Below are 25,836 nucleotides of genomic sequence, written 5' to 3' on the forward strand. Positions count from 1 at the left end.
GGCAAGAGGCAAACAGAGGTGGTTTCCCATAAGAACATAAGATACGCCAATGTTGGATCAGGCCAAAGGCCCATCCAGTCCAACACTCTGTCACACAGTGGCCAAAAATATCAGGCGCCATCAGTAGGTCCACAAGTGGGGCCAGGACATTAGAAGCCCTCCCACTGTTGACCCCCCCAAGCACCAAGAAGACAGAGCATCACTTGCCCCAGAGTCCCTATCTATACCTTGTGGCTAATAGCCACTGATGGACCTCTGCTCCATATGCTTATCTAATTCCCTTTTGAAGCCGTCCATGCTTGTAGCCACCACCACTCCCTGTGGCAGTGAATTCCATGTGTTAATCACTCTTTGGGTGAAGAAGTATTTCCTTTTATCCGTTCTAACCCAACCGCTCAGCAATTTCGTTGAGTGCCCACGAGTTCTTGTATTGTGAGAAAGGGAGAAAAGTACCTCTTTCTCTACCTGCTCTATCCCATGCATAATCTTATAAACCTCAATCTTGTCTCCCCTCGGTCGTCGTTTCTCCAAGCTAAAGAGCCCTAAGCACTTTAATCTTTCCTCATAGGGAAAGTGTTCCAGCCCTTTTATCATTCGAGTTGCCCTTTTGCAGAGGAGGGAGAGCTTGTACCTGAACAAAACTTGGTCTTAAAGGTGCCACTGGACTGTTTTGGACCGGGGGGTCGGGGAGGGGGGAGCTCTGCAACCTACCTGGCTGCTTCTTGCACTGACTGAGGGCTGCTGGGAGCAGGGGGTAGGGCTTGTTGTATGTGCCCGCCCCCTGGGCTCTTTACTGCCGGAGCTCCGTTCCTGTGCGCTCCTGCAGGAAATGACCCCTGAGTCTGTCTCTTCCTGGTTCTACGGGCACTCAAGCTGACAAATATGCCCCGCCTTGTTTTTGACCCTTCCTCCTCACACTCCGTTCCTCTCTTGCAGGTGGTATGGAAGATCAAGCGCAGCGGCAAGCAGGTCTTGCTGACCGTTGTGGACGGGGAGGCCTACAGCCTGGCCAGAGCTCTGGACCGGAACCTGGCCCAGCTCCTGCCCCGTTACGACAGGCCACGGCTGTGCTGCGTGGCCAAGAACCAAAACGGTTTCGGCTTCAGCGTTTCCTCTCCACAAGGTAGTGGCGGATGCCGTCTGAGTGCCCTCGCTGGACGTGGCCATTTGTCTTTTTTCATGAGTGATAGCCAAATTCCGCTAGAAAGAAACCCAAAATTCTGCAAAGAGAATGCATTATGTACAGTCAAAGAGGTCTGGACGGGTCGGCTGGTTTCTGCAGAAACCGAGATGGTTCCCAGATTGAAATTTTTGCATTTATTTGTTCGAGGGAGGGTTGCCAGCTCCTGCTTGGGTGATAACTGGAGATAGGGCTGCCAAGTCCCACCGGGGAGCGGATTTCCCCCCGCTTTGGAGGCCCGATTTCAGCCCCCGCCCCGCCCCTCAAATGGCTGTGGCCCCGCCCCCAGCATGCCCGGTGTCATGATGTCATTTGCCTGTGATGCGGCGCGCGTGCGCGCTCCGGGAGCCACCCCAGAGTCCCCCGCCGGCTAGGGGAGTCGATTTGGCAACCCTAGCAAACCACCCCTGAACGTCTCTTGCCTTGAGAACTGTATGGGGTTGCCGTACGTTGACTGTCACTTGACAGCACTTTCCACCACCACCAGGCTCTTCTTACAGCTACGGATTCCTTACTAATGGGAAAACAAAATCTATCCAGCTGCAGTTACATATGTGTTTGAAATTTCTAGATATCAGGGTCTTAAGGAAGAACTCTGTCTTGGAGAAAGTAGGAGATGGAGAAACATTCAGAACAGAAGAACTTTTCCTTGTTCAGGTAGATAGACAGATAGATAGAAAAGGTAAATGAACATTCATGTGTGTCTTATACTGGGTAGGCCCAGTGCTCAAATCTCAGTTTTCTTTTTCACAGTCAAACAAACTAGTTAATAGTGCAGTTTGGCTGCAATACTGTGCTGTCAGGCGGCATAAATCCTATTAGCAGTCTTAACACTGCACAGAACTATAGTCCCATTCATGACGTCAGATACTTTCTCTCAGTGGCCTTAGTTTAAGGCTTCTGAAGAAAAAAAAGAAAGTGCTTCAGGTCAGGAGCCTCCTTCTCTCAAGCGATGTCCCAGTTTTGTATTAACCATTATGTTTTCAAGGGTGCAAGTGTTGAAGAGCTACTAGCTGACACTATCAGAATGTCACAGTTTGGGCTTAAATTCTGCCACTGTTCATGCATGCAAAACATGATTGCACAATTCTCTGCATAAAGTGAACCACAAATTCATTTTCAGAAATTAAGCAAACATTTCTTGTCTTTTTCTAAAAGAATTTGCCCAATTATATTCTCTAGAAACGTCTAATAAACTTTGGAATGTAGATAGCAGAATTCCACCCATCTCTAGGGAACATGAACATAATGATGCTGATTTTAAAGTCTTATAAAAATGCCATCTAGTGGGGATATAAAGAATATACAGAATAAAAAACTATCTGGATAAGGTACCTCTGATGTATTGCAGCTCCCAGATACTGACTGGCGTCTACTATATAACTTGTAAAAACTGTATAATTCTGTTCAGTGGTTTAGTGATATTTTATCTGTTTTATGAACAAAATTGAATCCATTTTTCCAGTGATTTTTTTTTTTAAGCAAAGAACCCCATATGTGCTTTACTTGGTACCAAAGGGTCTGCTTCCTCTGTTGAAATGATTGGGAGAGCCTTCAATGGGGTTTGGGTGAACTAAATCTACAAAATATTTTACCTTCACAACCAGCATTTATCCAGTGAGGTTTGCATAGAAACAGAGTTTGGTGGATTACTCCCGTGAAAAATATGAAGTGTAATTAATCCTCTGTCTCTTTAAAAGTAACTACACACATTAGTGAAATAAGCTATGCACAGTGAGTTTCCATTAACCATTTTTTTACAACTATAATCAACAGAACCTGGTATTTTTAAAGTTTTTTAAATGGCTAGCCTACTGTTATAGGGATTGTATCACTCCTGTGCTGAAAGATCTGCACTGGTTACTTATCTGTTTCCAGGCACAATTCAAAGTGCTGGTTCTTACCTTTAAGGCCCTAAACAGCTTGGGGCCAGGGTACCTGAAGGACCATCTCCTCCCAGACAATCCACCCCTGAAGCCCTGCTCTCTGAACCCCCCACCTTCAAAGATGGGACAGGTGGTGTCTAGAGACAGGGCATTTTCTGTTGTGGCCACTTTCCTTTGGACTGCCCTCCCCCATGACTTTTGCTTGTTGCCTACTTTACTTTCTTTTTTTACCCAGGCTTTTAATGATGGGTTTTATCTTATCAGGTGTTTTAAATTATCTGCTTCTGTTATGCATCTTTGTCTTATGATTAATGGCTTGTGTTTTTAATTGCTGGTGTTTTATATTGTGATTTTTAATTGTAGGCCGCCTCGAGCAGGACTCTAAAGAAGCAGCATATAAATATTCTAAATAATTAAATAATTGCATGCATTTCCTTCGGGAGCTCACAATTTGGCCCAAGGAAGTTAAAACTCCCTGTTCATCTGAAAACAAAGTATTTAAGAATTATACCATCTGTCATTCATAAAGCATACAGGTGTCTCTTGACTTAAATGAGAGCAAAGCAGTAATACCATCTAAAATGGTCCATGATATTTGATACTTAGTTTGCTGAATGGTTTGGGATGGGGAGACGAGATGAGAAATAACTGAATGCATTAACTGGTCTGTAATGCTCTATTCTGTTACAAAAAGGGAGAAAAAGATACACTACCACATTTCCCCCCCTCATTTGGTTTGAACAGTTGTTGGGTAAACAAGTGCCGTCTTCTAGAATTATGCTTTGAATATCAATGTGCATCTGTCAAAACATTAATATGAATGAACAGGATTTCTAGCACTAAGGAAATCATTATATGGAAATAATGTGCACATTTGGAGGAAAACAAATAATATTTGCCAAATAACTCCCGGTTAGAAACAGCTTTATGCTAACAGATGATTATAGTGACCTGAAAGGCCGCTGCATTCTGTAGGACTTGCAACTTAGGAAGCACTTTCTAAATTGCAGTCTGGATTGTGATAGTGACTGCTGTTATGAGGACAGCCGCATTCTAAAAAGGCAACGACAACTCCAGATGACAAATGTCTCTGGAAATGTCACACACCTTGCGCTTCATTTTATATTATACTTCAAACAGCTGTGTAAAAGAGCTCATTATTTTATCTCAGAAGAGACCACCGTGGTCATCTACTCCAGCCCCCTGCCAATGCAGGAACTACAGCTGTACGATCCCCAGCAAGTAGGTATCCAATGGATACTTAAAAAGTTCTGTGCCATGGAGGCTGGCAGGAGACCAGTGTTCAGATCCCTGCTCCCCCATGAAGCTTCCCAGGTAACCTAGGGTCAGTCACCTGACCTACCTCACAGGTTGTTGTGGGGATAAAACAGAGAAGGGAGAACCCTGTATGTGGGATAAAATGTGCTAGACAGATAGGATTTGCTTGGGAAGTAAGTATTTCAGTGGGACTTGCTGCCAAGCGTGTTGAGGGCTACAACTGAAGGATACATTTGCATGGGCAGTTTTAGAAAGAATTGGATGCACCTTTTTAAAATCACACTGTGCCATCCCCAGCCTATCTTGAAAACCCCTGCATTACAGATGTGGGAAATCACAGCCCCCGTGCATGTTTCGTGGCCTGAGACCTTCGAGGTCAGTGCAATTTCTCCCAAGCTAAGTTGCAGGCGTTTTACAGCCAGGCAAACCCTTAGATGACTTCTGATATTCAGGGCTTTGCTGATGTATATTAATTACATTTTGAGTACTGATTGGCTGAGCTGTACAATGACACAGAATGCTCACAAATATTATTGCTGTTCGGGGAACAGAGCTGTCAGAATGTTTTTGGTCAGCTTCCATGAAGGAAAGGAAAGTTGTTGCTCAGCAATGTTTTTGGTCAGCTGTCAGAATGTTTTTGGTCAGCTTCTATGAAGGAAAGGAAAGTTGTTGCTCAGCAAGGATTGAAACATCACACAAAGCCTTGGGGAGAGAGTTAGCTTTGTTGGGGGCAGTCTGAGATTTGGGAGAGGACCTGGGAGAAAGCGATGCTAATAGGCAGAAAGCCTAAAAGCTAATAGCTTCCAAAAAGGCTGCAGACTAGGCAGAGAAAGAGCAAAGGTATGTGGATAAGACAGAATGGTACATTAAGCAGTTTTTATGTGTGTTTGGATTTTTGCTTGTGCAAACAGCTGGTTAAGTGCTGCAGATTATTTTGCTTTAAACATCTTTATTTACAGGCTTGGAGGAGTCAATGGAAGAGAACAAGAACTGAGGCAAGAAGGAGTTAAGGGGGGTGGGACAGGAAACTATGAGTGCTGAGGGTTAATAGGTGTAAACCCAAGTTCATGTGAGGGCTGCTGTAGCTTTCAGATAAGCATTGGAAGGGGATTCAACTGGTTTGTGGTCTCTGCTGTCATGGCAGCATTATGATCTTGACCAGCCTGGAGACAGGGCAAAATCTTTTCCTGAGGTGGTTGTTGGCACTGCCCAAGGGTTCACCTGCAGCATTAATGAGGGAAGAAACAGGTATTCCATCACTAAGGGCTTGAGCACACTTAGAGATCTCGAAATCGATGCTGAAGTTTCAACAGCTTCCAAGCGAAGCATTTAGCAAAATCAGCTACTTAGATTTACTAAGTAGTGATAAAACTCGCATCGAATTTTATAATAACATCACCTCACGGTACTCTGTGCCTGACGACTTATCCAGATCTTTTGTAAATACCCGGGACCTGCGCCAATGGGTGTTTAATGAGGTTGCTCTTTTAGACAAAAGGTTAATACTCCAGTCAAAATCTGTACCATGGTATCATAGGATTAAAAAAGATCACTTAAAAACCTCCTGTTTGTCAGACATTGCAGTCCACAGTTTAAGAGCGGCATTTACCGCCCTTCGCTTTCAATCCATGCCCACTGGAGTGCTGCTTGGAAGGTATACCAACAAACCACAGGAACAATGTGTATGCGTTTGTGGTACCGCAGTGGAAGATCTATTCTACTATATTATGGTTTGTCCTTTATATTCAGACGTAAGAAGCACATTTCTATCTGGAATTTTAAGCCAACTTTGCAACTTACCCGACAATGAAAAGTTGGTTTTCCTCTTGTCGGATATGTATCCCCTGGTCACTCACAAGGTAGCGCTTTTTGTGCTTGCAGCCAGAAAAGTTAGATCCAAGGTTGTTTCCTAGAGCTACAAAACTGGTAGCATAACTTTTATGATTTTAAAACTTTGATTGTTTTATTTGTTCAAATGCTATACAGTCTTATTCTGAAGGCTTTGTTTTTAGAACATTATGATCTTTTGTGGCACTAAGGGGTCAATGAGGGCCATGAAGCATTGGGTCAGAAGGATCCAGTCAGTTTGTCTCCTGGTGAAAATGAAAGTACTGTTTCTCCTTGATCACCAAAAAAGGCTATCCTGAGAGAGTCCTGGGACCTTCACATACAATAGCCATGTGGGACCAAAACCTGCCGTATGGGGGGGGAGCAGGTGAGATTGAGTAAACAAGCTGTCTGGATCCATGCCCATTGTTTGTGGGGCTGTGGGATGGATTTCAAACATATTGATCTGATCTAACGAGCCAGTTCTGTGACTGAAGGCATCTTCTTACAGGATGACATTTTCCTTAGCCCTTTTCCAAGAAGAGTTCTAGAGAGGAAGGATTTCCGATTGCATGTGAATCTAAATTTGCTTAGTAGCTGCAAAGGTATTCAAATTCTGGATTTTAATAACAGGTGCTTGTTATTCAGTTTCTCCTTATTCTTTTTGAAAGCAAAAGTGGTTTATTGAAAGCAGATGGTGTAGTATTCCGTAGCTTTCTAAGGCTTTAAAGATTGATTGACTTTGACTATTTTCAAAATCTGAAATGCTTATCATTTGTATAATGTGACACTTTCACCCGTTTTCAATATCAGTTTAAGTGTCCTCACACTGCAAGCAGCAACATAATCACACAGCCAGACACAAAAATGAATATCTTGTAGTGGGAAGTACTCTAGTGTAATCTGTTGCAGTAAAAACTCTTAGAATACGCTGTCTGCAATAGGAGCAGTGGACGCTCCCTCGTCTTCATTTCACTGTGACAAAACAGGCTTAAAATTCTTTGGTTTTATGCTGTGCTGAACTAGCTACATTTAGTAAAATTATCCTGATAACAGTAAAACAAATAGCCACTGTGTGGATGGCATAAACTGTACAACAGGGCCATACACAGAAGAGGTAGGGGGGTCCCTAGGTATAAAGAAGACTATGGCTTTGTAAATTTACCCTCCCCACCATCCTCACAAATAAACCTGATGAAGACTAAATGTGTTCTAGGAAAGAATGAAATGTTGGGAGCAGGTGAGCATCAATTCAGGGCAGAGCTTGAAGGGATGCTTAAGGGGAGAAACTGGTGCAGGGAAGATGGATTTTCCAATAGTTTCTATTTTCCGCACCCACATTTCTTGCAGTGTCTCCAACATGTCATCTATATATCTCATTCTGAACCTGATTCCAGAGTACAGATAAAAAAATCCACACAGTGGGGCTAGGGGCAAATGTGGGGGGAAGTCCCAGGGAAGCAACTTTAAGAAAAAAATGCTGACTGAGATCTAATGAGAGACTGGGTGATTCTGCACCTAGCATTCACTCCACATTGTCTCAACTGGGAGGAAAAAGTGCAGCTCAAAACCACATCCAGATACCTCGGGGCAATGCCATCCTGACTGCAAAGTCACCCCTGAATGGCCATAAAATGGCCATAAATCTATGCAGAAGGTACCACAAAACCCAATAATCAAAGAAACTCAAAGTGGCATGCAGTGTGGAGGGTTCAATAAAATCCGAAGATCAAAGGAAGTGACAGCAGCATGTGATGCAGAGGGGAATTTCTGTTCCAACATGGGTTTCATAAAACAATGGAGGGCAAAGCCAATGCAGAATCAGCCACTGTCTCTCAAGACCTCAGTCATTTGAGGAGTTGCTAGAGAGCCAGCTTCCATGCCTTGATTAGTGTCAAGAGGGGCTAGAACAGTGATAGCAAACCTTTTAGAGACTGAGTGCCCAAACTGCGAACCAAAACCCACTTATTTATCGCAAAGTGCCAACATGGCAATTTAACCTGAATACTGAGGTTTTAGTTTAGAGAAAACAACTCATACATTAACTTAAGATGATCCAAACAAAGTAAGAAAAGCAACCCCAAATGCTTTCATTTACTTAAAATAAGTTGGCAGAGAATTCAAAACTTTAATGATGGTCTGGGCCTGGCTGGGGTGATGGCACGCGTGGCCACAGAGAGGGCTCTGAGTGCCACCTCTGGCACCCGTGACATAGGTTCTCCACCACTGGGCTAGAAGAACAGAGAAAAATTGAAAAGAGTAAAAAAAATAAGGAGGAAAGGAAGCAATGAAAAGGGGGAGAAAGAGGGATGGGAAGTAAAGGTGAAGAAAGGTTCAGGGACTGTTAGGGTGAGGGAAGGAGAGAAAGCTGAGAGTGGATATAGATAAAGGTACGTTGATGGATGAGAGGGAGAGAAGGAAGCAGGGAAAGGGAAGGGCTGTGGTTACTGCGGGGGGGGGGGAAGCCGAGATAATGTGCTGAGGAAGGATACAGGGTATGTGTGAGAGTGATCCTTCTGCTGTGAATTCCCACAGGTCCCCCTGCATTCATTGTCCTTATCCAAATCAGACCCTTCCATGCCTGAAAATTAAGTTCTAAAACACTTCAGAGAGCTCCTAACATGGAACTCCCATTGCACATCTGGTCTGGATAAGAAGGATGCCAGAAGTGTGGTGTTCAGTGTATCTCCTTTGTACAGGACCGAGAGAGTTCTGCTGTGCACCCCCCATCAGCTCCAATCTTCTTGCAATATATGCAAGTTGGATAGGAATGCACACATTCAGGACTACAGGGAAAGTATTTAAGTGCACACATGTCTTGCCTCTTCTGTGTAGGCTGCACACCAGCATCCTGTTTTGGCTTATGTATGTGGATAGTGGATCTCTGGAAATGACATTTTCCCCAAACCAGTGAGATTTTATACATAGTAAACAGCTGCTCTGTGTGCCCCTGGCCCTTAACGACCTTTTGTCATTCTATTTCCTTATTTTACCCCATTTTTAAGCCAAGAGTTGGCTCCCACAGTGGCTTACAGCGGTTTAAAATACAGATTTCAAATCAAATCATTATTGGAGAGAAGGTTCTTAGTCCGTGTTCAGGCACCATAAAAAAAAAAAAGAACAAAATGCATGTAATTCTTTTTGTAATATCTTTTATTAGCACCAACCAAATTGATGCAAAACATTATGCAAAAAAGGTGCCTGACTGCTTTAACATCTTCATGGCTGTGTGTGTGTGTGTGTGTTTGGGGTGGGTGGGGGCGGGAAGAGCTCTCAGCTGGAGCTGGGTCTAGGTACAAAGGAAAGGTGCCTGGCAACATGGAAATCTCAGGTGATTACTGGACTGAAACATTTGGGTTTAAATTGACCTATGTTCCATTCATGCAAATAGCCACATAAGCTCGTTCATCCACCTGTTAATGGAAATTGCTTCCCTTGGGGGGGATTAAATTTGTAAATACTGTTTTGCATTAAAAAAACGAGGAAAGAAATGTTATGCAGCTATGCATACCATGAAATACTGAAGATCTCACATTTACTGTTCAACGTATTCCTGTTGCCTGATCCTTGGCTAAAGACTGGATTCTCTTGGTTACTGGTAAACCAAATAAAGTTGATGGGAACTTTGTTAAGGTATACAAAATAAATATGCTATGTGTGCACATTAAATTCTTTTCCTTTATTTTCCAATTCTTCTCTTTTGTGTTCCCTTCCAAATGCAGGGGGTTATAACACTAACGATGTGATGTTCTACTGGACAAGAGGAAATGATTCTGTTAAAGGTTTGGACACAATTCGATTGGCACAGTATACAGTAGAAGATCACTATACCTCTGTATCGGAAGCTGTCTATGAAACAGGTAGATAATTCTTGAAACAGACTTCTCAGTAGTCCTCCATGTACAGAAAACCATGCTAAGGATTTGCTGAAAATCTCTTCAGTCAAAGCTGTCCCAGAGAGGAAAAACATTGATCACACCCTTAAATATTTTGGATGTTTCAGTTCGATTCCAGTTCAGATCAATAAAGGTAGAGAAACAGTTTGGCCTACAAAACCCCCAAGGTTCCATTCTGGTTTACAAGTTACTTTTTAGATATAAGGTCTGTTATGGCCAAGCAAGCAAATAGGTCTTAAACGGTTACTATTAAAGTTAAAGGCTTCCCTTGCTTGAAAGGTAATTGAATCCGACTCTAGGGGGCAGTGCTCATCTCCATTTTCAAGCCGAAGAGGCAGCGCTGTCCGAAGACGTTTCCGTGGTCATGTGGCCAGCATGACTAAACGCCGAGGTGCACGGAACGCTGTTACTTTCCCACCAAAGTAGTACCTATTTATCTACTTGCAATGTCTTGCTTTCAAACTGCTAGGTTGGCAGGAACTGGGGCCAGAGATGGGAGCTCACTCCATCATGCAGCACCAGGGTCTCGAACTGCCAAGCTACAAATTTTCCAGTCTGCAGCTCACTACTATGCCATAAATGTTATGACAGAAACTAAGTGATAAGTGCTCTGAAGTACTTAATACATTTTAAATGCTTATTTTGTTTCTGCTGTTTAAAAGCAACAAAATTGATTTTAAAGAGGAAAATGGTATTAGTAAATAATCACAGAAATGTTATTGTGATTGGTGAACATTTCAAGATTAGGTAGTTCCACTGATTTACAGTACTATCCTAAGCAGGTCTGCTCAGAATCCTAAGGTCTATTCAAAGGAAAGTGTTTTTATGATTTTGCTGTTATAAAATTATCAACATCGTATTCTAGGCCTGTTATACATTTCTAGCAAGTTGGACTTTTTATATTCAGTATTACAGCTTTCTGAAATTTTCACTTACAAAACATCCTACAAGAGTACCACTTTCACACTGGATCTTTGTGATGCCAACGTGAGTTTAAAAACCTTTTCTGCAGTCATGCTTATACAATTGATTGCTACAGCAGGACACACCAGCTATCCGAGCATATATATAAGTTATCTTAAAATTTAGGATTGTCAGTTTTAAAAAGAAAATTACAAATTAGAACAAATTACAAATTACCATCTACTTGCTTTGGTGACTTATTAACACAGCCTTGATTTTCACAGAGCAGCATTAAAAAACCTGCCATTTAATTTGCAGCACTGTTCTCTGCGTCACTTTTATCTATAATAGGCATGGCAAGGAGGTTTCTTTTAATTTATTTAGGTACTTTCAACTCACTTTTCTTCACTAATTGCAGACTGAAAGCGACTTACAGTACCAGACAAGAACAACAGAAAGCCATCAGTTAACAAAAAATTTGCATGCAAGTTGTTAAACAAAAGTACCTGCAGTCAATAAATTAATCCTTAAAGTGGGAAGGGGTTAGAGCAGGTGGCCATAGCAGTCTGCCCTTGATGGAAGCCATGTCTTTTTGGCAGGCAGACACTTGAAATGATAAACTATAGAATGTATTTCTAGAAGGTTCACATTACTGGGCTGAGCATTGATTTATTTGCAATTTATAGTAAATATTGATGGCAAAGGGAGGCATGTGATAAAATGTGGTGATAAAATGTGGTGGAAGACATTATTCCTCCTTTTCCCTTAACAATTTCTTAATCTTCTGAATAGTTATGGCTGTTCATATGTGTGCACTTATGCAAATAATTGCCTGGAAGCAAAGCTTAACACATTTTTAATTTGCTATTTTTAAATTATTGAAAGGGTTTCTTGAAGCAGTGCTACTTGTTTTCCATTTTTTAAAATGAATTGCTGTTTTATTTAGTAGCAGTAAAGTACAGTTCGTGCTATTAGGTGCTACCTATCTGTTCCAAAATTGTCCCTGCTGTATGTTAGTGCAAATTTACTGCTTTTGCTTTGTATTATAGAATGTAGACAAATATTTGAAAAAACAGAACGTGAAAAACAGCTGTATAAAAACACTTGTAGCGATATGTAGGAAAGGCCACACTGATCTTAGAACAGTGGTTTTTAGACCATTAACGTTCTTGATCTCAGGAATCACAAGCTAAAGGAGAGAAATGTGGCAGCAACTTCTGGGTACCATTGGCTTTCTTTCTACAACAAGACCTTCTAACAGTTCCTGTCATGCACTGTCCCAGTAACTGTATCACGAGGTGATGACTGCGCTTACCTCTGCCTTCCTGCAAGACTACTTCTAAATAAGGACCTGGAGATAAGTGAAGATTTATGAAGATTTACCAGAACATAATTGAAGGCTTCCATGTACAAGATTTACGTGTATTGCTACTTGATTAGCAATATGTAACACTAGGAATAAGGCCTGTTATGGAAATAAATACAATGAGCTCTAGAAAGAGGCTCTGGGAGAGTGTCAAGGCCTTGGGCACTCAGCGTCAATGTGCTATGGCAACCTCAGCAGGGTATAATGACACAGAGTCCACCATTTTCTCCAGAGGAACTGATCTCTGCTACCTGAAGAACAGTTGTAATTTTGAGTGATCTCCACCCCTCACCTGGAGATTGGCCACAATTGTTACCCAGGAGGGAATGGCTGGTTTGGAGGGTGGAGTCTATGGCATTGTACCTGTCTGAGGTCCACCCCTCAAATCTCCATGAATTTCCCAACCTGGAGTTGGCAACCCTATCTCCTTCCTAGCCAAGCATCAACCTGCCATTAACTGCCCCTCTGATGTCAGCTTCCCATCTCCTCCCCCCTCCCTCCTGGGGATCAGTTATAATTTTGAGTGATTTCCACCCCTCTTCTGAGAATGGCAACAGTGGTTCCCCAGGAGGGAATGGCTGGTTGGGAGAGTGGAGTCTATGGCATTGTACCTGTCTGAGGTCCCACCCCTCCTCAAACCTCACCCTCTTCAGGTTCCATCCATCAAATCTCCAGAGATTTCCCACCTGGAGTTGGCAACCCTATCTCCTTCCCAGCCAATCGTCAACCTACCTTTATTTCCCCCTCACTCTTCAGCTTTCCATTCCCCCCCCACACACACCTGCAGTCTCTTCTGTGCTCTGAAGCCCTGACTGCCACAGAGTCCACCATTTTCTCCAGGGGAGTTGATCTCTGCCATCTGGAGAGTAGTTGTAATTCTGAGTGATCTCCAGCCCTCACCTGGAGATTGGCAACAATGGTTTCCCAGGAGGAAAAGTAGTCTTTCTCTGCAATGGGGACCAAAGCAGCTTACATCATTCTCCTCTCCCCCTTTTGACTTGCACAACAACGCTGTGAGGTAGGTAAGGCTGAAAGTCTGTGACTGGTCCAAAATCACCCACTCAGCTTCTACAGTAAGAACCTGGATCTAGCAGACCCTGCTCTGAAGCACTGACCGCTACGCCTAGGGCAGCCAACCTCCAGGTGGAGTCTGAGGATCACCAGGTATCACAACTGAACTCCAGACAACAGATCTCACCCCCCCCCCGAGAAAATAACTGCTTTGGAAGGTGGGCTTTATGGCATTCTGTTCAGCTGAGGCCTCTCCCCTCCCCAAAGCTTGGCTTCCATGGACTCTACCAGAAAATCTCCAGGAATCTCCTTACCTGAAGCTGGCAACCGTAGTCAGGACTGGCCTCAATGAGCTCCTCACAAAGGCCTGCAAAGGGTATCCTTGCTTTGTCTGAACCAATCTTTGTTGCCTACCATGGCACAATGGGCTCCAGTTTACAACTCAGCTGTTTGCCTCCCACCCTCATCCCATGGGCGTATCTCACTCCTTAAGTTCGCTGCCACCACTCACGGAATCATCATTGCCTTTTTAGAGGGACAGTGAGACCCTTCTGGCCGAATCTCCCTATTTGGAGATGGAATGCTGGAAAGTTGGCAACCCTAGGGTCTTGCCTTTTCTTGCTTCCCTGGGCTATCCCCTCCATTTGGTATTATGCAGAATGGGGGAGACTATGTGGTCAGAGCACAATACAGATTATTAGCCCAAATAAAAGAATGTATTTAACTATTTACACAGTTATGGAGCACACACACACTGTAGGAGTAAGCAGACACCATGAACCAACAGGGTTAAATGCATTAACCAAATGCATTAACCAATCAAATACTCTACCTCTGGAGGTTGTGAGCTCACCTGTACTTCAGCCTCTCTCTCTTGCCCAAGAGAGCAGGGAAACTTCCGTTCATTCCCCAGTCCAGCCGACTGTGGAGTGGCTGAGTTTTTGCTGCTCCCAGGGACGAAGACTGCCTTGGGACAGTCCCTGTTTTCCCACACTTTTTGGCCTTGGGGCAGCTGGGAACTGTAGGCCAGCAGATGAGGAAGCCCCATTCAACCCAGTGAGTGATACTCCTGCACAAGACCTTTTTTGTAGAAAAAGCCCAGCAGGAACTCATTAGCATAATAGGCCACACCCAACAGCAGAAACATATTAGCATACTAGGCCACATCCCATGTATTCCCTTGGCTTGCCCAGGTGCCCCACAGTTGTGGGGAGCCCAGGCAAGCCCCCCTCCCCCCTTGAAGGGAAGGAAAGGCAGTTTAAACTGCCTTCCCTTGGCTTGCCTGGGCACCCCACAGCTGCAGAGAGTCCAGGCAAGCCAGCCCTTGGACAGGCCTGGAAAGACAAGGGGAGGCATTTAAATGCCTCCCCGATCCTTCTAGCCCCCCCCTGCCTGACCCGCCCGCCTCAGAGTCGTGGGGGATCACTCTCCAGGCCTCCCCTCTGTAGCTACGTACGCAGAGGTTTTGGCTGTAGTGGGCATGGCCAACTCTGAAGCCAGCCGGAACTCCGTTCCTGTGCGTTCCTGCCCAAAAATAACCCTGCCCCGGCAGGTCCCTCTCTGGAACTACAGCTCAATTAAACCCGATGGGGGAACGTTTTAAACAAAGAACCACAGCCATCTGCAAGGCTCTCCGGAGGGCTGAAGAATGGTAGGCAGGCAAACGGCCACGGCTACTCCTCCGCTGATCTTTTCTTCACGGCTGAAGATGGCTGGTCAGGCAAGTGGCTGCTCGGCTGCTGAGGTAAACTGTTCGAATTGGAGTTTTGGAGGGAGCTGGCTCTGTGGGTGGGACTCAGGCACGCCTTCTGATGGGCAGTTCAGGCAGCCAACTGATTTTGGCAAGCATAGAATGTTGCCATGCGAAAACATGTTTATATATAAGGACAGGATTGCCAGGGTTTGCTCCTGGTTGCTTCCGATATGCTCTAGAGGGAACAGTGGAGAAAATAACCTTTCAACTGGAAGTTACCTCCTGGAGCCTCAGCTATGCTAGCAAAATAAAAATATCAAGGTGCCACGGGGGGCTCTAAAGGGCAGAGGAACTGTAAGCAATGGTCAATGACCTAAGGGTTAGTTTGTTAATGTTTTCCCTTGCATACTTTCTCCTCTGCTCAAAAAACCAGGCGGAACTTCTGTTGCAAAGAGATTTCCAGCATATCTACTTAGTTTATAATTCATAGCTCAAGAATGGACGGGGATCTTTAATTCCACAGAATGTTCAGGGCTTTCTCTCTCTATTTGAGCTCTTTGTTTGAAAAGGAGATTGTTATGACTGAAGTCTTAAAAAAACTAACTCTCATTATTAGGCCTGTAAATGTATATCAAACTGTAGCCCTACTACGGAGACCAGCAGGCATCTTACTCCTTATATAAGTGGCATCTGCTTGCATTCCTCCTCACTGCTGCTCCCAGCTAGTAATCACGGAAGGCTAATAATTCCATGGTGAGGTCCAGAGAGAAGCAGAGCCTGTTTGACATTCTAAAAACAAATACGGGCTTGTTTTTGAATTACTTCCTTCTGTCTCATGTTGGGAAAGCAAAGTGGAGGCTACTGTTCACATTTGAATGGAATAATAGAAATTTTCAGTGGTAACTAAAGTATAGCCAGGAGAATAATTTTGTTCTCTTTTAATTTTTTTAGTCTTCCGTGTTTTCATGTTGCCCTTAGCACACAACATACGTTTTCAAATACAAGGCATACAAGTTCAACTTCTGTCCTGTGCAACAATCCAGTTGGCTTTTTAGAAACTACTCCACAGTATTTTTTTAGAAAGCTGTGTCTGTCTGTGGGCATAATAATTCCCAAGACAGCAACATTTGCACAGTGTATGGGACAAACATCATCATCATCATTATCAGTATTTATAGCCTGCCCATCCCGCAAGCGGGGTCAGGGCAGGTTATATCATATTGGTAATACAATAAATAGTTAAAATTTTTAAACACAATAATAAATATTAAAAACAATAACCGCAGACCGATAGAATCAGCTGGCTCTGAGAGGTTGCCTAGCATATTATTTGGCTCGGTAGGTGGATGACAGGTTGCCTAGCGTATTATTTGGCTTAGTAGGTGTGTGACAACAACCTCAGAGAGGCCATACACGGATGCCCGCTGCCTCAGCCAAAGGCCTGGTGGAACAGCTCTGTCTTGCAGGCCCTGCGGAATTGAAGAAGATCCCGCAGGGCCCTAATCTTGACTGGGAGCATGTTTGACCAGGCAGGGGCCAGGGCAGGAAAGGCCCTGGCCCTGGTTGAGGCAAGGCGGACAGCCTTCAGGCCAGGGACAACCAGGATATGCTGGTCCACAGTGTCAGGGTTCAATAGATCACACCACACAGGGCTTCATAAGAAGTAGTCTGTTTATTGGTAGTTAGAAAGCAAGAAATTGCAAGTAGATAAATAGGTACCACTACAGTGGGAAGGTAACAGCATTCCGTGCGCCTTGGTGTTGTCATGCCGGCCACATGACCACGGAAACGTCTTCGGACAGCGCTGGCTCTTCGGCTTGGAAACGGAGATGAGCACCGCAACCCTAGAGTCGGATTCGACTGGCTTTCGAGCAAGGGAACCTTTACCTTTACCTAACTATGACACGTGAACGTTTTTTGTCAGGAATGGCTCGAAGCAGCAGGGCACCCAAAGTTATAGTAGTTTCAAAACACCCCCCATTACAAGCAAAAGCCAATAAGCATTGTGCCTTGTGCGTGCATGCGGGAGAAAAGTGAGCAGGCAAAATAGGAGCCGTTTGTTCCCAGCAGGTCAGGTGCAGCTGGAACCCCAAGGACAGAAAAGCATAAACAGATAACAACCCAGACAGGAGAAATCATTAGTATACCAGGCTGAGGAGAGGAGGATCACCCCTCACACATTCCAGAGAAATGGCAGTGTTAACTGACACACAGAGCATAATGCTCTTTGGGAAAAGACAGGAAAAGACGTCTCTTAGATATGTTGGTCCCAGGCCATGTAAGGCTTTAAAGGTTATTACCAACACCTTGAAGCGAATCCAGAAGTCAACCAGCAACCAATGCAGTTGGTGGAGTACCTGCCGAACATGAGCCTGCATAGGCGTCGACGTCAGCAGGCGTGCCGCTGCATTTTGCACCAGCTATAATTTCAGGATCAGCCTCAAGGGGAAGCCTATGTAGAGTGAATTGCAGTAATCAAGCCTGGAAGGGAGCATTGCATGGGTCCCTGTAGCTAAGTCCTGGGGGCAGAGGTAGGGTTTCAGTAACTTAATCTGCCTAAGATGGAAAAATGCATATCTGGTGACTGCAGTAACCTGGGCCTCCATGGAAAGGGTGGTATCCAGTGTTATTCCCAGGCTCCTCACTTTCTGGGCTGGCACCGAAGGCGCCCCTTCCAGCATGGGGAGTCTGTTACCCGTATCCACTCCCCCTCGACCCAGGTATCGGACCTCCGTCTTCGATGGATTTAACTTTAGCTGGCTTTACCATAACCATCCAGCCACAGCATCGAAAGCCTCGGCCAGGATGGATGGCTGTCCATTAACAGATAGAGCTGGCTGACATCAGTATATTGATGGCAACCCAGACCATAACTCCTGACTAACTGGGTGAGGGGGCGCTGTTCCGTCTGACGCTGTGTCAACAAACGCCTTCTGGACGTGATTCAACACACAAGCCAGGGTCAAGTAGAATTAAATCATTTTATTAAGTTCCACATGCATTCAGAAGTGTTCTACTTACATTGTAGCTGCATAACTGGTGAAATCTAACTCAGTTCTCTGGCTCATGGTGAAAAGGATGCATGTCCCCACTCCTTGCCATTTGAAGATATCAAAGGCCACGGAAGAGAGCTGTAACTCTAATCCTCGCACCTTTCTGAGTGCCGGATGCTGTGGGATGTCTAAAGACTTCAATTCCCAGGAGCCACTGCTCTTAAAGATATATATGGCAGTTCTACTTAACTACAGTTTAAACACTGGCTGGGGCGGCACAGGCGCATATAGATGTTGAATAACATTGCCGAGAGGATTGCCCCTTGCGGCACTCCACATTCAAGCTGGTACTGTGGGGAGACCCTCACCAAGCGCCATCCTCTGTCCCCGACCATGGAGAAAGGAGGAGAGCCATTTTATGATAGTCCCCTGAACTCCCACATCGGCGAGGTGGTGGGTCGACAGATCATCGTCGATCATGTTGAACGCTGCTGTTAGATCTAATAGCAACAGTGGTGCCAACTGACCCTGATCCAGCTGCCTGCGGAGGTCATCTATAGCTGTCTCCATCCCATGGCCGGGGCAGAAGCCGGACTGGAAAGGATCAAGGATTGAAGCGTCCTCCAGGAAAACCTGGAGTTGTTTGGCCACCGCTCTTTCAACCACCTTACCCAGGAACTGCAAGTTTGATACTGGGCGGTAGCTGTCCAGGACCGTAGGCTCCAATGATGGCTTTTTCAAGAGTGGGTGAACTACCACCTCCTTCAAGGACTTTGGGAAAGTCCCAGTAGAAAAGGACAAGTTGATAATTTCCCCCAAAGGGACCCAAATGCCCTCCCTGTAGGCTTTCACAAGCCGAGAAGGGCATGGGACAAGGAGGCAGATACTAGACCTCACCACTGCAAAGATCCTGTCAACTTCCTCCTGGGAGAGCTGGTCAAAGTGGTCCAGTATTGGTCCCGAAGACGGACAAGGGGCTTCCAGTTCCTTTACTGTCTCAGTTGTGGTCAAGAGATCCTGGCAGATCGTTATGATCTTATCTGGGAAGTAGCTTGCAAATGTCTCATGGCCAATTGCCAATTCCCTACTGTTGGTCTGCCCTCTATGCCCTCGCACCAGTTTACATATGAGCCAGAGTTGAAATATCTTGACCCTGGAGCCTGTTTTTGATGTTACATTTCAACCCTGGAACATATGGATTAAAAACAGAGTATTTTGAAGTACACACAGAGTGCATTCCCGTGGCAATGGAATAACTAGTCTGTGGTTACATATTTGAAATTAGACAGTAGCTAGAGTGAGTGGTCTGATGTCAGTTTCTTATTTTGTCCTTCGGGGATTCTGGTTCATTTGTTGTGGTTTCCCTTCTGCAGTCTGGTGCTGCTGGTTATTGTGTTCTCAAAATCTCCCCTCAGAGACCACAGATTGAAACTCACACTGTTCAGAATACAGCTGAGAATAGAATGTTGGTGTAAATTAAGGCCTGGTGAGACTGAACCAAAATAGCTTCCTTATGAGGATAAACAGTTCTCCTTCCAAGTACAGTTCACCATGAACAGCAAGGAAGAGGGTCGTTCTGAATACTTAATATGTGGCTGACAACAGACCCAGAAATAGGGTACAAATCACAAGCAGGTAAACATGGGGCTGACTACAGACACAATAAAATGTCCACCACCCACGATATAAAAGCACTCCTAAAACGTTCTTCATGTTAAGCCTCCAAACGTGCTTTAGGTGATGCCTTTTTAAGGACCAAGATGAGTAACAAGCGAGGCATACTGGTCCACTTTGTCTAAGAGTTACAACCAGGAATCTTGAAGGGGTTTACTGGTTTATGGCAACTGAAGATGAGACACCACCTTTCTGCCAAACCTTCTGTATATGTGGAGAGACTAGAGCAAAGCAAGGGAAGCTAGTAGTGACCACAAATAATGGCTGGCAAGTAAGCCAAGTCAACAGTGAAGAATCGCTTGTGCCAATGCCTATTTAATGTACAGAGGACACTAGGAAAGCACCCCATAGCTCCTCTTTTTCCACATTGGCTACAGCCCAGTATAGCACATGAAAAAATGTGCAGATTCAGAGCCTTTTTAAAACATATTTTATTTTTTAAAAACCCTGATTCTTTCAGCCATCCTTGGGAAGGTCATTGTAATTTAAAAAATAAACAGCTCAAGGCATTTCTATACACACTCTTCAGGATCGGGGTCATTGGAGAAGGCCTGAATTGGATGAAACATCCAGGGGTTGTGATGTGAAGGACTGGGCATCTGTTATGGTTTTAAGTTTAGTTCTGTGATGTTTTTGTGTAGTGGTTGAGTGTAATCTGGGAGAACTGGTTTTGATTCCCCACTCACAGCTGTTGGATGACCTTGGGCAAGCCATAGTTCTGTCAGAGGTGTTCTTGAAAAGAGCAGTTTCTGTCAAAGCTCTCTCAGCCCCACCTACCTCACAGGGTGTCTGTTGTGGGGAGAGGAAGGGAAAGGGGTTTGTAAGCCTCTCTGAGACTCTGAGTGAAGGGCAGGGTATAAATCCAATCTCCTCCTGCTGCTGCTGCTCTGGTGTTATTACTGATTTTTATACTGCTGTGTTTCTGTGACTTACTTTAGATATTTAATGATAGTTCAGTGTTGTTCTTTGTAAACACCTAATGGATTTATTTTTTTACTGGAAAACCATGTTCAACCTTAATACGGTATCTGCTGTGCCATACTGTTCACAAAATTGTATCCAGCACTGAATCCCAAACCCGTGTGGTTGAAAGTTATAAATAGGCATGATGCTGGAGAACCGATTTTCATAATTTTGTGGGTTTTTTTAAAATCTAAAGTTTTCTTAATTATCTAAAGCCTTGTTTTAAAAACTTTTCAGGAGTAAAACAGGCTGCACTATCAAAACACTGTCCACTAAATTGCTTGTTGCATTTTGCTGTTTCTAACAGGGCACTATCCAAAATTAGTCTTCCATTTTGAACTCAAGAGGAACATTCTGTATTTCATCCTTGAGACTTACGTGCCATCCAGCTTACTGGTTGTCCTCTCCTGGGTGTCATTCTGGATAAGCCAATCATCAGTTCCAGCCAGAATCTGCATAGGTGAGAAACAAAAGCACATACCCATCTATGAACGCACAAAGTGCATGGTCTTACATTATATCGGCAGCATGGGAACTGCAGCTACACTGCCCTTTCCATACTAGTAGAGTAAGATGAGAAGACTTGGGCCTTGTGGGAGAAACCTACATTGTAATTCCTCCCAATGTCAACTTGTCTCTCCCAGAACCTGCAGGGAGACTCACTCAGTATGTGCTCCTTCTGCATAGCCTAGGGCTTTTTTGTATTTTCTGAGGAGTATGTGAAGGATCTATGTTGCTGTGATTCCTATACGATAGGAAAAGAGTGAGGAGGGGCTACAGAAAACTTAAAGGCTACAAATTTGTTCCCACACTGCACAATATTTGGCTTAATTCAGGCATCCAGTTTAACCATATTTAGATTTAAAAATGTGCACAAATCCAGCCTGAGACCTGCTCCCCTGCATTTAGCCCTTCCTCCTTCCTCTTGTCTTCTTACACAGAGCACAATGAAGGAAAGGTGGCTTAAGACCGTCTCTGTTTACCTGTGAAGGGTTTAATCCTGGTTTAGGTTGCCCAGTTAGTGGAACAAAGATTAGTAGTGCACTAATATGTGATGAATAACTTGAGTAAGTCTTAAATGATCACTCTTGAACTATGCTTTGCATGAAAAGGCAGGGGGAAAGAGGGAGGAGCCAGGTATGTATGTGAGCCCAGCACAAGCAGGGATTACACATTTTTATTTACCCTGTTTAAATTGAATGTATAAAGGTGTGTGTTAAATGCCTTCAAGTCACTTCTGACTTACAGTGACCCAGTGAATCAGTGTTCTTCAAAGCATCCTATCGTTAACAGCCTTGGTCAGGTCTTGCAAACTGAAGGCCTTGGGTTCCTTTATAGAGTCAATCCATCTCATATTGGGTCTTCCTTTATTCATGCTGCCTTCAACGTTTCCTAGCAGTGACCCTCGTCTTCTCACAATGTGACCAAAGTATGCTAGCCTCAGTTTAGTAATTTTAGCTTCTAGGGAGAGTTCAGGCTTGATTTGATCTAGAACCCACTTATTTGTCACAAGTAAAGGTAGCTGTGATGGACTGCAGTTTTAAAAGCTTAGAAGAGATGTACAAACAGGTGAAGGATGTGAAGGGCTAATTCTTCATGGAACCAGAGAGCCTTGAGTGACAGGTTGTTCCAAGAGATCTGATTGGTTAGCATCAGCTGAGCAGAGAAAGACTTCTGAACTGGAAGCTGAGGAGAATTCAGTCTGATTTCAGCCCTAGCTGAGAAGAGTGAAGTACTGACAGTTTTGGATCTCAACTTTGGCCGAGAGCATTTAAATACAGACAGGAGAACTGGGGAAAGTTGGCAAGGATTAGTGGGTAGTTAGACAGAAACCCCCATTCAAGCCAAGGAAAGGGGATAGATCTTCTAGAGAGGGAAGAAAATTCCCTATCCAGTCAAACAGGGAGTTAACTCTGAAGAATGCAGAGATCCCTAGTCTGGTGTAGCTAGAAATTGCCTGTAGAAACCTTAAGAACCAGTTAAAAACTCAAGACAATACTGTTGTTTCACGAAAAGGGGTATGGTTACTGGAAAGAGTATACCAGCCTTCTGGAAACCAAAAGAGTCCGTGAATGCTCAAAGAAAGTGTACTGGAGTGTTTGGGAAACACAGGAGCAAAAGCCTCTCAACGTAAAGATTTAAGTAACTGTGAATAGCTTAAGAATCTCTCATTAGCCTGAAACATAAGAACTAAAGTATGTGCATGTCCTGATTTTACCTCAGAAATGTTACCCCTGATTTCACCTGACCTTTCCCCTCTATGTTAAATAAAATATTTTGTTTATTTGGAATATAAAAACTTTTTGAGTGCTTTTTAAGTCGTATAAGTTAAAGGGGGCTCCCATTCCTTCCCTCAGGTTCCTGGACTGAGCAAACAGCCCAAATATTATATTGTGACAGGGTAGGACAACCAGGAAATAAATAAATAGACAAGTAGGGTGGCTCAGTCACAAAGGGGAAAGAAAAACAGAGGGAAAATTGTGCTTCTAAGGGAGGGAAGAGGATGGGGGCGTCATAGTAGCCTTGAGGGGAAAAACACAAAGACGTCAGTGTTATATTCTAACTTTCCCATTTGCCACCTTTATGTAGAATCCATTTGGGCTCTTGGTTTATATATTATTTAACAGAAAACTGTCCTGGGGAGCCAGAAAGAGTCTTGGAAGCAGCAAAGAATTCTAGAAATTGACTCAACATAGGAATGCACTACTTGAAACAGAATGATTCAGCTGTGGGCCAAGAGGAACAGCATATATAAATTCCCAAGTCTTACTCATTAATAATAAACAAAGTTCAGTAACTAAAGGCTGGTTAGTTAGCAGTGAAACCAACCTCCCTAAAATACTAACGTAAAATAAGGAGACAGATGGAGTCATTGAGTTCAGCTGTGAATTGCACTGACTCTCCAGGGTCTTCAGCAGATGTATTGCATAGGCCTACTACTCAAGGTGGCTTAATTAGAGAACCAAGAGGTTGAGTCTGGAACCTTTTACATACAGATTATTTGTTCACTACTGAGAGTCTACGGTGGTCATGAGGACAGCAGGAAAAGTTCATTCTTTGTCAAACTGGCCTGGGAGACCTACCCAATGGAAAATATCTCCCTTATAAATAAAAGCCAAATGGTGGTGGCACTTCTCTAGAACATTCCAAACGCTCCAAAATCAGTTCGCTCTCTGACCTGTCATTCAGAGGGTCTCCCTATCCACTGGCTGCTTTGCCTGAGTCCTGCCTCCAATATTCTAAACATTTTGCTAATCCTCTCTCCCCCCCCCCATAGCCAGTCAGAACACAGAGGTTATTTGCATATGCAGCCTCATTGGCCTCTGCCTCGGAACACAGAGGTCGTTTGCATATGCGACTTGATTGGCTTTTGCCTCTAACATTCTAAACAGTTTTGCTGTCCTGAAGTAAAATGTGTCCAATCTCCAGGTGAGGGCTGGAGATCACTCAGAATTACAACTGCTTTCCAGATGGCAGAGATCAGTTCCCCTAGAGAAAATGGTGGGCTCTGTATCCTTATATGCTACTGAGGTGGCCCCCATATGACAGCCAATGTGACGTAGCAGTCAGGGCTTCAGAGCACGGGAGAGGCTGCAGGTGTGTGGGGGGTGGAAAGCTGAAGAGTGAGGGGGAAATAAAGGTAGGTTGATGATTGGCTGGGAAGAAGATAGGGTTGCCAACTCCAGGTGGGAAATTCCTGGAGATGTGAGGGACGGAGCCTGGAGAGGGTGAGGTTTCAGGAGGTGTGGGACCTTGGACAGGTACAAAGCCATAGACTCCACCCTCCAAACCAACTATTCCCTTCTGGGGAACCATTGTTGCCAATCTCCAGGTGAGGGCTGGAGATCACTCAAAATTACAACTGTTCTTTAGGTAGCAGAGATCAGTTCCTCTGGAGAAAATGGTGGACTCAGTGTCATTATACCCTGCTGAGGTCTCCACAGCAAATTGACACTGAGTGTCCAAGGCCAGGGCACCCACCCAGAGCCTCTTTCTAGAGGCCGTTGTATTTATTTCCACAACAAGCCTTTTTCCTAGTGTATGTATAAAGCTAACAAGTTTCTGTTTCTGGGACATCTCTGACCATTTAGAATCCCATAGGTCTCCTTCCCACCCCTGGAAAGGCCAGAGTGACTTGCCTTTTCCTGCCCTCTGAGAAAGGGGAGAGGGTGAGTGCCACACACAGGTCAAAGGAGTAGGAATAATTTATTTCCCAAGGAAGGGAGTCATGCTACGGCTTCACTGCTGACTAGACTTCTTAAATATTCTGCTGTTTATTGGGAGAGAAGAGGGTTAACTCTCAAACTGTAAATCTTCTCTTTCTCCAGTTATAAAAAAGCCTTCTTGCTCTGTTGTTACTGCTGCTTGTATAATCATTTGCCCTGTTTTATTACTATTAATGCATGCTCAGTACTCTATGCTATGATATGTTGTTATAATTTATAAATATTTTTTAAAAAAAGATGTGGAAAGGAGATGCTCAGGTGAGCATCTGTTACACACAGCCAGGCTTTGACCTGTGGCCCAGTCTCATACAAACACACTGCAGAAGGAAAAGCTCAGAATAGCAAAAACCAGCCAACTTTTTGAGTGACAGCCTCACCAAGCCCAATTCATATGCTATCCTTGTGGTATAGTTGCCACCAGAGAACCAAACTCAGCTATATATGTTGAAACAGCACTCATTGTGTATAGACCAATTCTAACCATATGAAGGAAACCTCCTTAGAATGAATGATTTCCCTGCTGTGGTTTGAACAAAGCAGTGTGAGTACTGTTTCAGATAAGCAGAAGACTGTGTGGAGTGGAGAGTGCATAGGACGCATAACAATTAGGAAATGTTCCACACACACACAACCTCATTGTTCACATTTGGCTTGGCGAGTCTCTTCAAACACCTACACACTTTCCCTCCAGTTAAGAATTCTCAGCTGCCGATTGCCCACCTGAAGAGAATGGCATTGCATTTCTTATATATAGAAAGCAGAAAGAATGGGTGCTACCACTGAAAAGATCAGGTCCACATTGTGTCTGATCAGAGAGTTTAAAGGGAAAGCTCAAACCAGGAGGCGGCCCCGGAGCACCTGAGGTGGCAAGCAAACAGGGGCACTTGGTGTAAGCTTGAATGTGGTTTGGATGTGTGGTAGGGATGCCAGTTTCCAGGTA

At 44.2% G+C, this 25,836-nt stretch overlaps 1 protein-coding gene across 1 annotated transcript in view; it reads left to right on the forward strand.

Moving 5' to 3' along the window:
* Positions 1–25,836, forward strand: part of LOC107123617 (gamma-aminobutyric acid receptor subunit pi-like) — a 50,805-nt gene that overhangs the window by 19,890 nt on the left and 5,079 nt on the right. The window contains exons 6-7 of the mRNA XM_015426888.1: positions 9,894–10,031; positions 20,978–21,130. Of these exons, the coding sequence (XP_015282374.1) occupies positions 9,894–10,031; positions 20,978–21,130 (291 nt within the window). The remainder of the gene's footprint in view (positions 1–9,893; positions 10,032–20,977; positions 21,131–25,836) is intronic.

This window comes from Gekko japonicus, unplaced genomic scaffold (assembly GCF_001447785.1).
Source record: "Gekko japonicus isolate JY-2015 unplaced genomic scaffold, Gekko_japonicus_V1.1 scaffold35, whole genome shotgun sequence".
Taxonomy (NCBI): Eukaryota; Metazoa; Chordata; class Lepidosauria; order Squamata; family Gekkonidae; genus Gekko; species Gekko japonicus.